Source organism: Elephantulus edwardii, unplaced genomic scaffold, assembly GCF_000299155.1.
Source record: "Elephantulus edwardii isolate Elephantulus edwardi_28Jun2011 unplaced genomic scaffold, EleEdw1.0 scaffold00064, whole genome shotgun sequence".
Lineage (NCBI taxonomy): Eukaryota > Metazoa > Chordata > Mammalia > Macroscelidea > Macroscelididae > Elephantulus > Elephantulus edwardii.
In genome coordinates, this window is record NW_006399814.1 from 6321601 (window position 1) to 6334119 (window position 12519).

Consider the following 12519-nt stretch of genomic DNA (forward strand, 5'->3'; position numbering starts at 1 on the left):
ATAGTGATTTTGATCCATTTTTCCTTTGTGATGAATGCATGTGTTACTACACATTGACCTCTGAGCACTGCTTTGACTGTGTCCCTAAAGTTTTGGTATGCTGTGTTTTCTTCTTACCCACTTCTGCCAGGTTTGGGGTGTTGGATTTTTTTTTTTAATTCTGTGCTTTACTTCTTTGATTCTTCAGTAGTTTTTAAGCAAGATGTTATTAAGCATCATTCCCTCTCCCCAGAATCTTCTTGTTTCTGAGTTCCTATTGATAGCACTGTGATCTAAGAAAATGGTTTATGTCAAGGAAATTATTTTCAACAGAGGTCCAGGAGCCTCTTTGAGTAACTAGAACGTTTTTGACTCAGAAATACAAGAAAGACACCAATACCAAGTGAGAACAAGAGAAAGAAACTGAGGTTTATTGTTGTTGTTGTTTGGTGCTGTCGAATCGTAGACGACTCATAGCGACCCTATGAATAAACAGCCTGAGCACTGTTCGTGCATAGAGTTTCGGAGGCAAGCCATTTCGGAAGTGGATGCTGATCCTGGATGTTCATAATAGACCATGAACAAGTCAGGACTACAAAAGTGTTTATCTGTCTTTTGTTAGCAGGGATGGACTGTGGCGACTTTGGCCATCTCTTATCTTGTCCTGAGTCTGTTGTTTCACCACATTCCTTGAGAGTCTGTTTTTATTGTCATAAAGCCACATTCCTTGAGGCTTGGTTTCTATTGTTATATTGCCACAGTCTTTATCAAAACCAGTTCTGACTCATCTCCCTTGTCAGCATATCCTTTGCCATTCCTTGTCACTGTGTATTATTTTGATGCTTTTAAAATTGTCGAGGCCTAGTGTGTGGTCTAGCATATGGTCGTTTCTGAAGAATGTTCCATATGCACTGGAAAAGAATATATATTGACGTTTTTGTTGGGTGGAGAGGTCTTTGTATGTTTAGGACGTCAAGTTCATTGATAGTGTAGTTGCTATCTACTGTATCTGTTAGATATAAAAAAGAGCTCGAGGGAGAGAAATAAAAAAAGAAATTAGTCCCAAGAAATGAACAGGCCTTTCTTGCGCGGTCTGGGTGTGAGAGGGACGCCAAGTGACCAGGTCGCATGGCATGCAGACAGGATCAAAATGGCATGCGTGTGGGCAGTTTTGGGGGTTTCCTTTTTATAAGGGTCCTGGGGAGGACTAAGATGGTACTTCTTGGAATTTAGTGTGTTAATTAAGTTAGGTTTTAGCTATTTTTAGTCAAGCTCAGACTCTTATCAGGATCCATTGTCTGGTCTGGTCTTGGATATGATCAGCTTAGGTGTTATCAAGTTTCTCAGGAAGTGATCAAGCTTGAGGGAGGTGGGGCAACTGCCATATTCTTCCTTCAGTATCTTCATTCATGTTCTTTCAGGTTGTTCTGTCCTTCATTAAAAATGCTGTGTGGTTATCAGGAAGGACCAGTCCCTGTAGAGAAGTATGTCATGCTTGGAAAAGGAGAGGGTCAGCGTAGTAAGAAGGTCTTCAGCAAGAAAGACAGTTGTCACAGAAACTGGAACCATGGACGTGACAGATTTTAAGGATGGTACACAGAGTGGTTATCGGTCACAGGAAGCTCAATGACACCTAATAACAACAACACGACAACTATTATTATAGACATTTTTCTTTCTCTTTTTGTTACTGAACACAAGAGGTTCTTTCTGTAGTCATTTGCCAGTAAGACAGCTGGATTGCAATATCCATAAACACTTTAGTACATATCTGGGAGAAAGCAGTGAGGTCCTTCTCAGAGAATGCTTCTGGAAGTGGTCATTAGGCTTTTGTACCAGGGCTGGATGCTAATCCATTTAACATGCACTTTTGTTAGTTGAATACTTTGGGGGGGGGGGGAAACAAAACAACAACAAACAATTCACATGTAAGTACTAGTAAGCAGGCAGCCTGTAAACTCCTTAATATATGACTGAGAAAAACAGGTTTCGGAAAGATAAAAGCGAAAGATAAAAGCGAATTCATTTCCTGGTAAACAGGCAGATTAAGATACAGTGTACACATGACTGGGAAAAACCATTTCCAAGAGGTAAACACTTATCTGGGAAAGATTCATTTCCTCTCCTGTTAAACAGCTTAAACTACTTTACATCATTAAAGGAAGGAAACAAAGAATCCCAAGGCAAAGTAACTAAACCTGATGTCAGTTTTGTAACTATAGTTTTATAACTGATACATATTTAGAGAATTCTGGACGTACTAATACCACCTCATTATTTTCATTTCTGCCAGTGTTGCTTTATGCATTTTGAGGCTCTTTGGTTAGGTGCATAGATAATCACTGTTTTATATCCTTTTAGGGGAGATTGACCCTTTAATCCTTATGTAATGACCTTCCTGGTCCCCAGTGCTGATTTTGCCTTGAAGTCTCTTTTGTCAGAAATTGTCGAGTCCCTCCAGCTCTTTTAAGTTGTTGCTGGCTTGGCCTCTCTGCTCCCATCGTGTCTGAGAAGAATCTCTTGGAGAAGCGGTAGTGACCGGCCCTGGTTCTTGTGCAATGTGTCACCCTTCTTCTCCTGACTGTACCATGAATCCATGTATGCCTAGTGTGATTATGGCAAGTGTGAATTTACTGCTGTCATCCTTTTGTGGTTTTGTTGTGATGTAGATTTCCCCCTTTTTGTAGATTTTCCATGCCTAGTTAATTTTGTTCTTCAATGTTAGTGCTTTTGAATTTACTAATTTCTAATGATTTTCTTCTTCCCTTTTTTTAGATAAAAGGTTTATTGCCTTTCCTTGTAATTAGCTTGTAGTTAATGTTTATGTCCCTCAATCTAAGATAATCTAGCAGCACTGCCCTGACTTCCTCTCCATTTGCAGACTTTGTAATGAACCCATTTGCAGGTTGTTTTCTGTCCTTGCTTTTCTGTGTAATAAGGAGATGCCAGCATAGACACCTTTTACCATTTCTTGTAGGATTGGCCTGGTTTTACATATTCTGTTCATGCTGTTTACCTGGAAGTGATCTCCTTTTTGAGACGCAGTTTTGCTGGGTATAGAATTCTTGGTTGGCAGTTTTGTTCTTTCTGAGCTCCCTGTGTGCCGTTCTCTCACCTCCTTGCCTGTGTGCTTTCTGCTGAGAAGCCAGACCTGCTTCTTAGTGGCTGATGTAGATAGCGCTTCGTTCCCCTGTGCCTCGTCTTTGGTTGGGAATGTTCGGCTCTGTGTCCCAGTGCTCCCTGTTTACAGCCCAGTGTGTGGGGTCCCCTGAGATCCTGGGTAAGGATCTCCTGCCTGTCGGGTGTGAGAGTAGCTTTCTGCCAGCAGGTCTTCAGCAGGTGCCTGTATGTATGCGTGCTTCCTTCATCCTCGCCTAGAATGCTGATCACATGTGGATTTTTTTTTCTTCTCTGCTTGTATACCACACGGTTCTTGGACTTTCTGAGCGCTTCTGCTCAAAGCCCAGCACTTTGCCTTCTCTGTCTTGGAAATTTTAGTGTCAAGCTCCTGAGTGTGTAATGGCCAGTTTTGCCCAGTTTCTCAGTATCTGTTTCTTTCGCCGTTTTGCTTGTCGATGGTTTGCCTGGATCCCTCTCGGGTGCTGCCTGGGGTTGCCTTGGTTTTGTATGTGGTTTTCAGGATGCTTAGAGGCCCTGAGTCCGTGTCTTTCTCTTTCCCTGGCAGGTACCTGTCCTACCTGCTTCTCCTCCTGGGGAGCTTTCCAGGGTTGGCATTTTGGTCACTTGCTTGTGTTTGCTTCGTCTTGTTCTTTGACTTGGAGTTGTCCCTAAGACACCCTGGAGCTGTTGCGTTTACATGATCACATGCTGGGAGAGTCACGCAGGCGGGGTGGGGGAGGGCAGTGAGTGTACTTGTTTGGTGTCTAGCTTGGGAGCCCTGGGACACTGCCCACTGGCCTCCGGGTGGCTGAAGTGATTGATGGTGCTTTACTGAGGTGTCTGCTTGCTGGGTGTGAAGTGCAGCTGCGGGTGAGGCTAGCAAGTGCTGCCCATGGTCACTGGCCACTGGTTGATCCAGCTGCATAAGGGCAAGTGATGTAGGTGGGAGATGAGGTCTGGATGGCTAGTTCATCAGGAAGCAGCATCCACGTCTCGCCTGATGGAGAGCAAGAACGGGAAAGAAAAGAATGTGAGGAAGCAGGGGGAAGTGGGTCAAAATGAAGGAAGGTGAAGAGGGAGGAACTAAACTCACTCGCTGTCATCACGTTGGTTCTGATTCACAGATCCCAGGACTGTGAATGCTAACAGGGATCTCTGGGGGCGTAGTGGTTAAAAGTTGTACAGAAATCCCGAACGCAAGAGGTTCAAATCCACCAGCCAGTCCATGGGAGAAGGATGAGCATTCTCTCTTGTGATTTGCTGCCTTTGAAAACCCACCGGCGGCTTGGCTCTGACTTGATGGCGCACAAAAACAACAAATGCTAACAGGAGGAGTCTACTTAGCGTTCTCCCTGGTGGAAGCTGGGCTGTTTGAATCCCTTCAGTCTCACAGCACTTTAGCTCAGACTACACCACAGAGCCATGGTTTTTGCCATCACTTGCTATGCTTCAGAGAGCTGGACAATGACTAGGGAGGATAGAAGGAGAATTGATACCTTTGAGCTGTGGTGCTGGAGAAGAGTATTGAATATACCATGGACTGCTAGGAGAACAAACAAGTTCATCCTGGAGAGGGTGAAACCAGGCTGCTCCTTGGAGGCAAGGATTCTGAAGCTTCCTCTGATATACTTTGGACATGTCTCCAGGAGGGACCAGTCCTTGGAGAGGGACATCATGCTTGGGAGAGTGGAGGGACAGCGTAGGAAGGGAAGACCCTCAATGAGATGGATTGCTTCAGTCACTGGCGTAGTGGGAGTAGGTGTGTCAGAGACAATAAGATTGCCAAGAAATAGAGCAGGGTTTAGGGCTGTTGTACACAGGGTTGCTATGAGTTGCAAGTGACTTGACGTTGCATAATACAACAACAACAACAAAAAGCAGACAAATCAATACAGCACAGAGCAAAACAAACAGCAAACAAATAAAAGAGGCTGAAAAAAGCAATGGCAGTGAAAAGAAAAAAAAAAGGAAAGGTTAAACACGCTCAGAAAGCAGTCCATGCAGAGAGGTGAACCTGCTCAGAAAGCCATCAGAGGAATGGTGGCCAGAGGGAGGGTGCCCAGCATCTTGGCAGCTGTGTCACCCAAGGTCCATGCTCAGGCCGTGGGGCATCTGCCCACAGGCAGCACTGCAGCCTGGCTGGGGGGGGGGGTCCCGTGCATTCACCTCCATGACTCACCACCAGCCTGTTCCTCCGGTCACTCAGAACAGTCGTGGGCTTGGAGCACTGTCCCCTAGCACTAATTCCCCTTCTCTGCTTAAAGATCTACTGTTCAGTTGCTGCTGTCACCGTCAAGTCGGCCCTGCCTCACAGCCACACCACGGACAGCAGTGGACTGAAGCACCCTGCAGTCCCTGCTGTCTCCAGCTCGTTTGATCTATCTTCTGGTTCCCATGGCTCTGACCGCTCTGTGTTCTAGCGCCTTCCCACCTGTCTGGTAGGACAGGGCTTTGCTGTTCTCCATAGGGTTTTGACTGGTTCGTTTTCAAAACTAGATTGCCAGGCCTTTCTTCCTAGTGTTAGTCTGGAAGCTTGGCTGAAATGTCCCCACCGTGGGATACATTTAAACACCTGCTGATGTGTGAAATAACCTGCGGGACAGTGTCCAGCATGACAGTGACACACAGGTCACCAGAGGCCAACACACTGATGTGCGGGGGATGGAAGGAGCCCTGGTGGCAGCGTGACTCTCTTAGCAGCCTGCTAGCTGGAAGGTTAACAGTTCAAATCCAGCAGCCACACTGAGAGGGAAGATGGGCAGTGTCCTCTAAAGATTTACGGCCTCAGACACCTGATGGAGGGCCGTGATGAGCCGGGCTCAGTGGCGGGGGAGTGGGTGCCATGGTAGAGGACGGATACTTCCTCTGTAGGAAAAGAAATTGTTGGGAACTACCAGGGGCTGCTTCCGCAGGGGGCCTGGGAAGTGGGGTCACCAAGGGCTGCTTAGATAGGGGGGCTGGGAAGTGGGGTCACCAAGGTCTGCTTAGAGAGGGGGCCTGGGAAGTGGGGTCACCAGGGGCTGCTTAGGTAGGGGGCCTGGGAAGTGGGGTCACCAGGGGCTGCTTGTAGGGGGGCCTGGGAAATGAGGTTCGTGTTCAGGATGGAAATAGTGTTACATAAGCATCTAGCATCATTCAGAAGTGTGCAGGAGGTGTGAGAGCAAAGTGTGTCCATTGTCCATTCAGTTTGCTGTGTCCCCTGTCCCTTTGTCCTGTCACTGCCCTAGCAGAGGGCAGGTGAGTGTGGGCACTACTCAGGCAGCGCGTGTGGGAGGTGGGACAGGCCATGGTGGACACTGGCTTGCGGCGGGCCTGTCCACATCCACAGAGTTCTGGAAGCTGTTTTAGACAGTTACCCACCACCCTCTCCAGGCCTGTGCTGTGGAGCTGAGGGCAGAGGCGGCCATCTAGCTGTGGTGGCTGTCCTGAGGACAGTCTCAGGACTGGGGGACAGCAGGGACTAGCTCACCTGGGGGCCAAGGAGGCTGCCTAAGAAGGCAGCTAGAATCCCAGACAAAGACAGAAAAGAGACTGCAGGGCTCAGAGTTCAAGTCCAGGGGTGCCTGACTTGCATTGGGAGGTGGGCAGGAGCTGCTGTGGGGGTGTTACCAGGGAACAGGTGCCCAGTTTAGGGCCTGGGGCTCTCTCCGGGTCGTAGAGACACCCGGACTGCTGGAAGGTTCTGGCCCTGGCCGAGGAGGAGGAAACAAGCCAGAAGTGCTGGGTGGTGTGGAGGGCAGGGAGCCGGCCCTGCTGCCTGCAGAGGTGTGAAGAGACCTGGCTTGGAGGTCTGACTGGAGGTGCTGGGGGAGGAACCTCAGAGGCAGGAAGGTGTGGGCATTGATTGATAACCGGTTCTCGGGGACAAGAGAGCGGGCCACTCGCCATGCTAATAAGTACAGAGGAGGAAGTCCTGAGAGTGGAGACCGTGTAGCCGCGGTGCGTTTAGAGGTAGAAGGTGGGGTTCTGGACCGAGCATGATTCGGTGGCCTCCCAGGCGTCGGTTTATGGATTGCACTGTGCCCCCCAAATACATGTTCCCAGTCCTCCCCTCGCCTGCGGTTCCCACCCTCGTGATGAAGAGGCACGAGTGGGGTGGGGTGAGCCCTCACAGAGCTGGCCAGGCAGAGACGAGAGCGGTGGAGAGAGGCACCATGTGACATGCCCCGTGAGGTCTCCCAGACCCCAGGACACACTGAGAGGAGACCGGGCACTCCCCCAAGAACAACACAGACAAGCCGCCTCGGGCTGCCTGGTGCCCTGAGTCCAGACTGCTCAAGTCCTACACACCGTGAACAAATGTGACAGGGCCACCTCTGTGGTGTCCTGCAGCAGCACCGGGAGGACAAGGCTCGCTGGTCCAGTGCAGGAGGCCCCGGGCTCACCCTCACACAGGCACTGCCTTCCCCCGTCCCTGAGGGTGTCCCCGACACTGTTCCATGGTGGCATTAGTTCTGTCTCTAGGAGGGGTTGCCAAGCACAGCAGTTTTCCACCAGGGAGGAGCTTGCCCCAGGGACGTTCGGCAGTGCCTGGAGGTGTTGACTGGGAGGAGGAGGAGGAGGAAGGATGCTCCTGGCATCCAGTGGGTAGAGGTGGGGGCGGGGTGGACTGCCCCATGGCCAAAGTCAGGCACACCTTAGTCTTCTTTTTCTAATTACTCTGATTAATTGGCAAAGTTCGAATACGTTGTTTTTCACAAAAGATTCTTCCCATTTCACTCCACCCTCCCATCGAATCGTGCACCCTTTAGTCTTTATAGTACCGTCCTTGCTCGCTGGCTCTTTAACAGCAGATTTGCCCACGGCAGGGTGTTGTCTGGTTTCTTGGCTGCTGCACCCACAGGTATTGGCGTGGTTCCTCCACGGGCACTGAGTCAGCACAGACCCAGCAGCAGTGGGTTCAGCCGGGCTGTGCTTTGGCGGCCGCAGGACTCACATGCAGGCAGGCAGGCAGGCGTTGATGCGTGCACAGACGCTGGTTTCCTTGCAGTGTTCCCAGCGTGGCCTTGGGAGCAGAGCCTGCTCTCACGGGGCCCTGGTCCTCGGCTGGGCTGCTCCGGGTTTATCCTCTCCTGGTCCTGCCTTACTCCCCTGGTGCTGCTGTAACAGATGCCTCAAGTGCAGGGCTCTCTTCTCAAGTGATGCGAGGAGTCCTCATTCTGGGTGCCATTCGCCTCTAGAGGGAGGAGCGCTGGTGGCGTGGTCCACAGGGACTGCACTCCCAACCAGAGGCTGACCCTCACTGGTGTTTGAACCCACCAGTGGCCCTGAGGGAGAAAGGTGGGCAGGGTCCCCCTCAATGGTGTGCAGCTGAGGAACCCCTCTGGCAGGACAGCTGTGAGGCCGTTCTAACTCCATGGCAGTGAGACAGGGACCCCCCCCCAGGAGCAGTCCCCCCTCTGTGTCAGTCTGGAGGCAGGGTCAGCTTCCATGGGCATCTGTGGGCCTGGTGTTGCTAGGATTCCTCCATGTGTCCTGGCCCTACCCAGTGTCCAGGAACTTCCTCACACAGAGCCGAGTCCGGGAGGGTGCACCCGAATCCTGACCATTCTTTCCTTGTGGCACTGTAGTCATTGCTCCCACCTCCAGCTTAGTTCCCCCCCTTTATTTTCAGTGACAGAGAAACATTTTCAGGATACGCCCTGGGACACCCCTCACATCCATGGAGCTGTAGTGAACCCTGAGGGGTGCTCAAATACCCCCTGATGCCCCGAGGAGCTGCTGTGGTGGCATTGAGGAGTGCCAGGGCCCCCCTTACACCCATGGGGCTGCAGTGAGACCACAGAGGTGCCGAGACCCCCTGTCACGCCTATGGGGCTGTGGTAGGACACTGCCTGATGCCTCGAGGGGCTGCTGTGGTGGCATTGAGGAGTGCCAGGGCCCCCCTCACACCCTTGGGGCTGCAGTGAGACCACAGAGGTGCCGAGACCCCCTGTCACGCCTATGGGGCTGTGGTAGGACACTGCCTGATGCCCCGAGGGGCTGCTGTGGTGGCATTGAGGAGTGCCAGGGCCCCCCTCACACCAATGGGGGCTGTAGTAGAACCAAGGGGTGTTAAGACACCTCTTCACACCCAGCATGGCTGTGGTGGGACCAAGGCATCCTGGGGGCCCCCTCACATCCTTGAGGTGTGCTACACTGCATCCTTGATCCTGTGACAGCCGTGAGAAGTCCAGTGGCAGCTTTCACATGGGATAGAGCTCAGGAAGGGACGGGATGGAAGGACAAATGAAAACAAGAAACATCGGAAGGGAGTGGGAGGATGCTGTTACTAGAATCAGTTCCGGGAACAAAATGATGACTGAATTAAAGCCCAGCTGCTTTGTAACCTTTCTCTCAAATCACAGTAAAAACTCTCTGTAAATTGTTTCAGCTGTGTTTGCGCTGAGCCCTGTCCTGGGAACAGCTGACCTCTTCCCAGTGTTTCCCCAGCTTTGCCGCAAGCTGCTCTGAGCCGGCTCCTGGGGGCACCTGGTGGGGTCACAGTGACACTTGGTGGCCCTTCAGAACAGGACCCCTTGCTCCTGGTCACGTTTGCCCCAGCCCTGAATTTAAATGACTGGGAACCTCCTGCCTGTCCTCGGATTTGGAAGGAGAACCTCCACAATGTCACGGGTGTGGTGGGCGGGCCTCTCCCCCGACACAGGTGACACGTGTGTCCTTACAGACGCCTGCTCTGTGCCGGTCTCCGAGATCATCAGCGTGGAGGAAGCAGACGCGCACGGCAAGCACTGTCCCGGCGGGAAATGGCAGAAAATGGAGAAGCCCCACGGCTTTACGGGTAACTCGGGGTCCTGGGCCGGTTCCACACAGATTCTGGGAGAGGGGACCCCTCTGTGGCTCATCAGACTTGTCTGTATAGAAGCGCCCTGCTCTCGGCTCGGGAGAAGGATGCAGCCATCAGCCCCCGCGGACCACCACCCTCGGAACGCGCAGTGGGGCAGCTCTGCAGCCCCAAGTGGTCACCCTCAGCCGAGTGATGTGAGGGCCTGGGCTTGGCTGTCTGTCAGCTCCCCAAGGTCCGCGTTAGTGAACACACTGGGTGCTGACCTCCACCCCCATGGCTTAAAAGGTCTGAGAAATAGACCCTGTCCTGCCTTTGAAAAGGAAAGAACCCAGGTGTATGTTCCACATCAGGCTGCTAGCCCACAGGTCAGTGGTTTGAATCCACTGGTCACTCTGCAGGAGAGAGCTGTGCTGTCCCCTCTTGTTACAATGCACAGCTTTGGAAACCAGTGGAGGGGGGGTGTCCCTGTGGGAACGTCCTCGGGGGTGGGCGGGCTGGGGAGGAAGTCCAGCCTCCGAGGGGCAGAGCTCACTTCCCTGGCCCTGCCAGCTGGCCAGCTGTCCGGCCTCCCTGACACCTGTTTGTCCCCGCACAGTGCACTGTGTGAAGAGGGCACGGCGCCACCGCTGGAAGGGGGCCCAGGTGACCTTCTGGTGTCCCGACGAGCAGCTGTGTCACCTGTGGCTGCAGACGCTGTGCGAGCTACTCCGGAAGCTGAGTACGTATGGGCATCTGCACTGGGGGTCCCCTCTCCCCGGGCGGCCTCCCTGAACTGCGCTGGCTCTCCGCGGGCAGCTTGGCTTTTCTCCCCAAACTAACAAGCAGGCCAAGTCCCTTGGTGGTGCACACTGTTAGCACGCTCAGCAGCGCATCCAAAGGTTGTCTGTCCAAGTCCATGTCGTCAGGGTGCCTCGGAGGACAGGCCTGAGACCCCGGTGCAGCACGTAGTTCACCCTGGGTCATTACAGTCAACATTGGCTCCACAGCGACTGGGCTTCTTGCTTTGTTTATTTCGGGGAGTGTGGTGGAGAGAACATGGGTTTGGGTGTCAGGTCACTGGGCTCCGGTTCCAGCTTTGCCGCTTGGTACCTGGGAGACCCAGGCAGTTCACTTAACCTTCCTGGTTTTGATTTCTTTGACTGGAGAGTGGGGATAGTAGTACTTGCTGTCAGGGGGATGCATCAGGGAGTGGAGGAAGGCACCTTCTCTACCCCCGGCATGTCTGAGATGGTGTAGGAGCCTGGAGGTTTGGTCATCAATTATTGCAAATCAGCCTGCCCCATTTTAAGACGTGGGTGTGAATTCATGTACAAACCACTTCGTGTTTGGTTATGATGTTGGCACACAGTCCTGGCGATCAGAGACAGGCTCCAGCCGTCGTGTGTTTAGTTACAAGGACCAGGGCAAGCCGGTGGGTTACAGTGTATCTGAGCAAGGGAGACAGCTCCCCTCCAGGGCAGGGGGCTTGTCAGGGGTGCTCGACCCAAGTGTGCATGTGCGGGAGAAGCTCCCCTCCTCTGGGTGCTGGTGCGGGAGAAGCTCCCCTCCTCTGCAGAGGCAGCACCCCGCTTTGTGATCGGCATCTGGGTGACAGGATGCTGTCTCTGTGTGTCACTGTCCTGTCCTGTGTGTGGGACACAGGCCTCACAGCAGGTCCACATGAAGCCGCTGGAGTTTCCATCCTCTGCTGACCCTGTGTCCACGTCTGGGATCACCCTCAGTTTCTTCTGCCTCCTCTCCTTACACTTCCGCCTCCTCTCCCTCCCCTCCCTCTGCTTGCCTGAGCCTTTGAGTCTTTAAAAGAAGCCTGATTCTGCAGGCAGGATTCTCAAAGTTCTGTCCACACCACAGCCCCTCCTAACAGGAAGTCGTTCTTTTCACACCACAGCCCCTCCTAACAGGAAGTCATTCTTTTTCTTGGTAACTTGTGGGAAAATGCAGACAGCTGTACATGACATGTGGTCTCTTGCCACTTGGTGTCCAGTTACCTCTGACCCACGGTGGCCCCTTGGACAGCACTGAAACACTGCCTGGTCCTTGGCCGTGTTCCCTGTTGCTGGTCTGCTCAAGTCCATGGCTCCCAGCATGGTATCGTCGGCATTCTGCTGTGAGGCACTGCGTTTCCCTCGGCTGCTCTTGGAAGTGGATGCCCAGGCCATTTTTGTCTGTCTTTTGGAAGCTCCACTCACAGCTTGTTGACCACGGTTGATCCTGGTGATATTTGAAATTCCAGCGACGTGGCTCCAGCCAGCACAGCGGCACGCCCCCCCCCCCACACACACACACTGTGGTACAAACGCTCAGCGATGGCAGGAAACCCCGCCTGAGCCTTCACCACCCTCAGGGTCACTGCCATGTCTCATGCAGCCGCTGAGCCCGTCCATCTGTGTGTGTGGAGGTGTCTTCCTCTCCTTTGCCCATCCTCTACCTTTCCAAGCATGATGGCCTTGTCCAGGACTGGCCCCTGCTGATGGCATGTCCAGAATACACGGATGAGGACTCACCTTCAGTGTGTCTGACTGTTTCCCACGAGTTGGTTAGTGTGCTGACTAGTTTTCTCCCCTCACTCTGTTCTCTGTTTTAATGTTTGTTTCACTGAGGAGTGACTGGGGTGCAACACAGATATGGAGAGG

At 52.5% G+C, this 12519-nt stretch overlaps 1 protein-coding gene across 1 annotated transcript in view; it reads left to right on the plus strand.

Annotated features, from left to right (window-relative positions):
* The window catches only part of CERK (ceramide kinase), a 78409-nt gene that overhangs the window by 33283 nt on the left and 32607 nt on the right, over positions 1-12519 (plus strand). Inside the window, exons 5-6 of the mRNA XM_006888121.1 lie at positions 9767-9880; positions 10482-10604. Of these exons, the coding sequence (XP_006888183.1) occupies positions 9767-9880; positions 10482-10604 (237 nt within the window). The remainder of the gene's footprint in view (positions 1-9766; positions 9881-10481; positions 10605-12519) is intronic.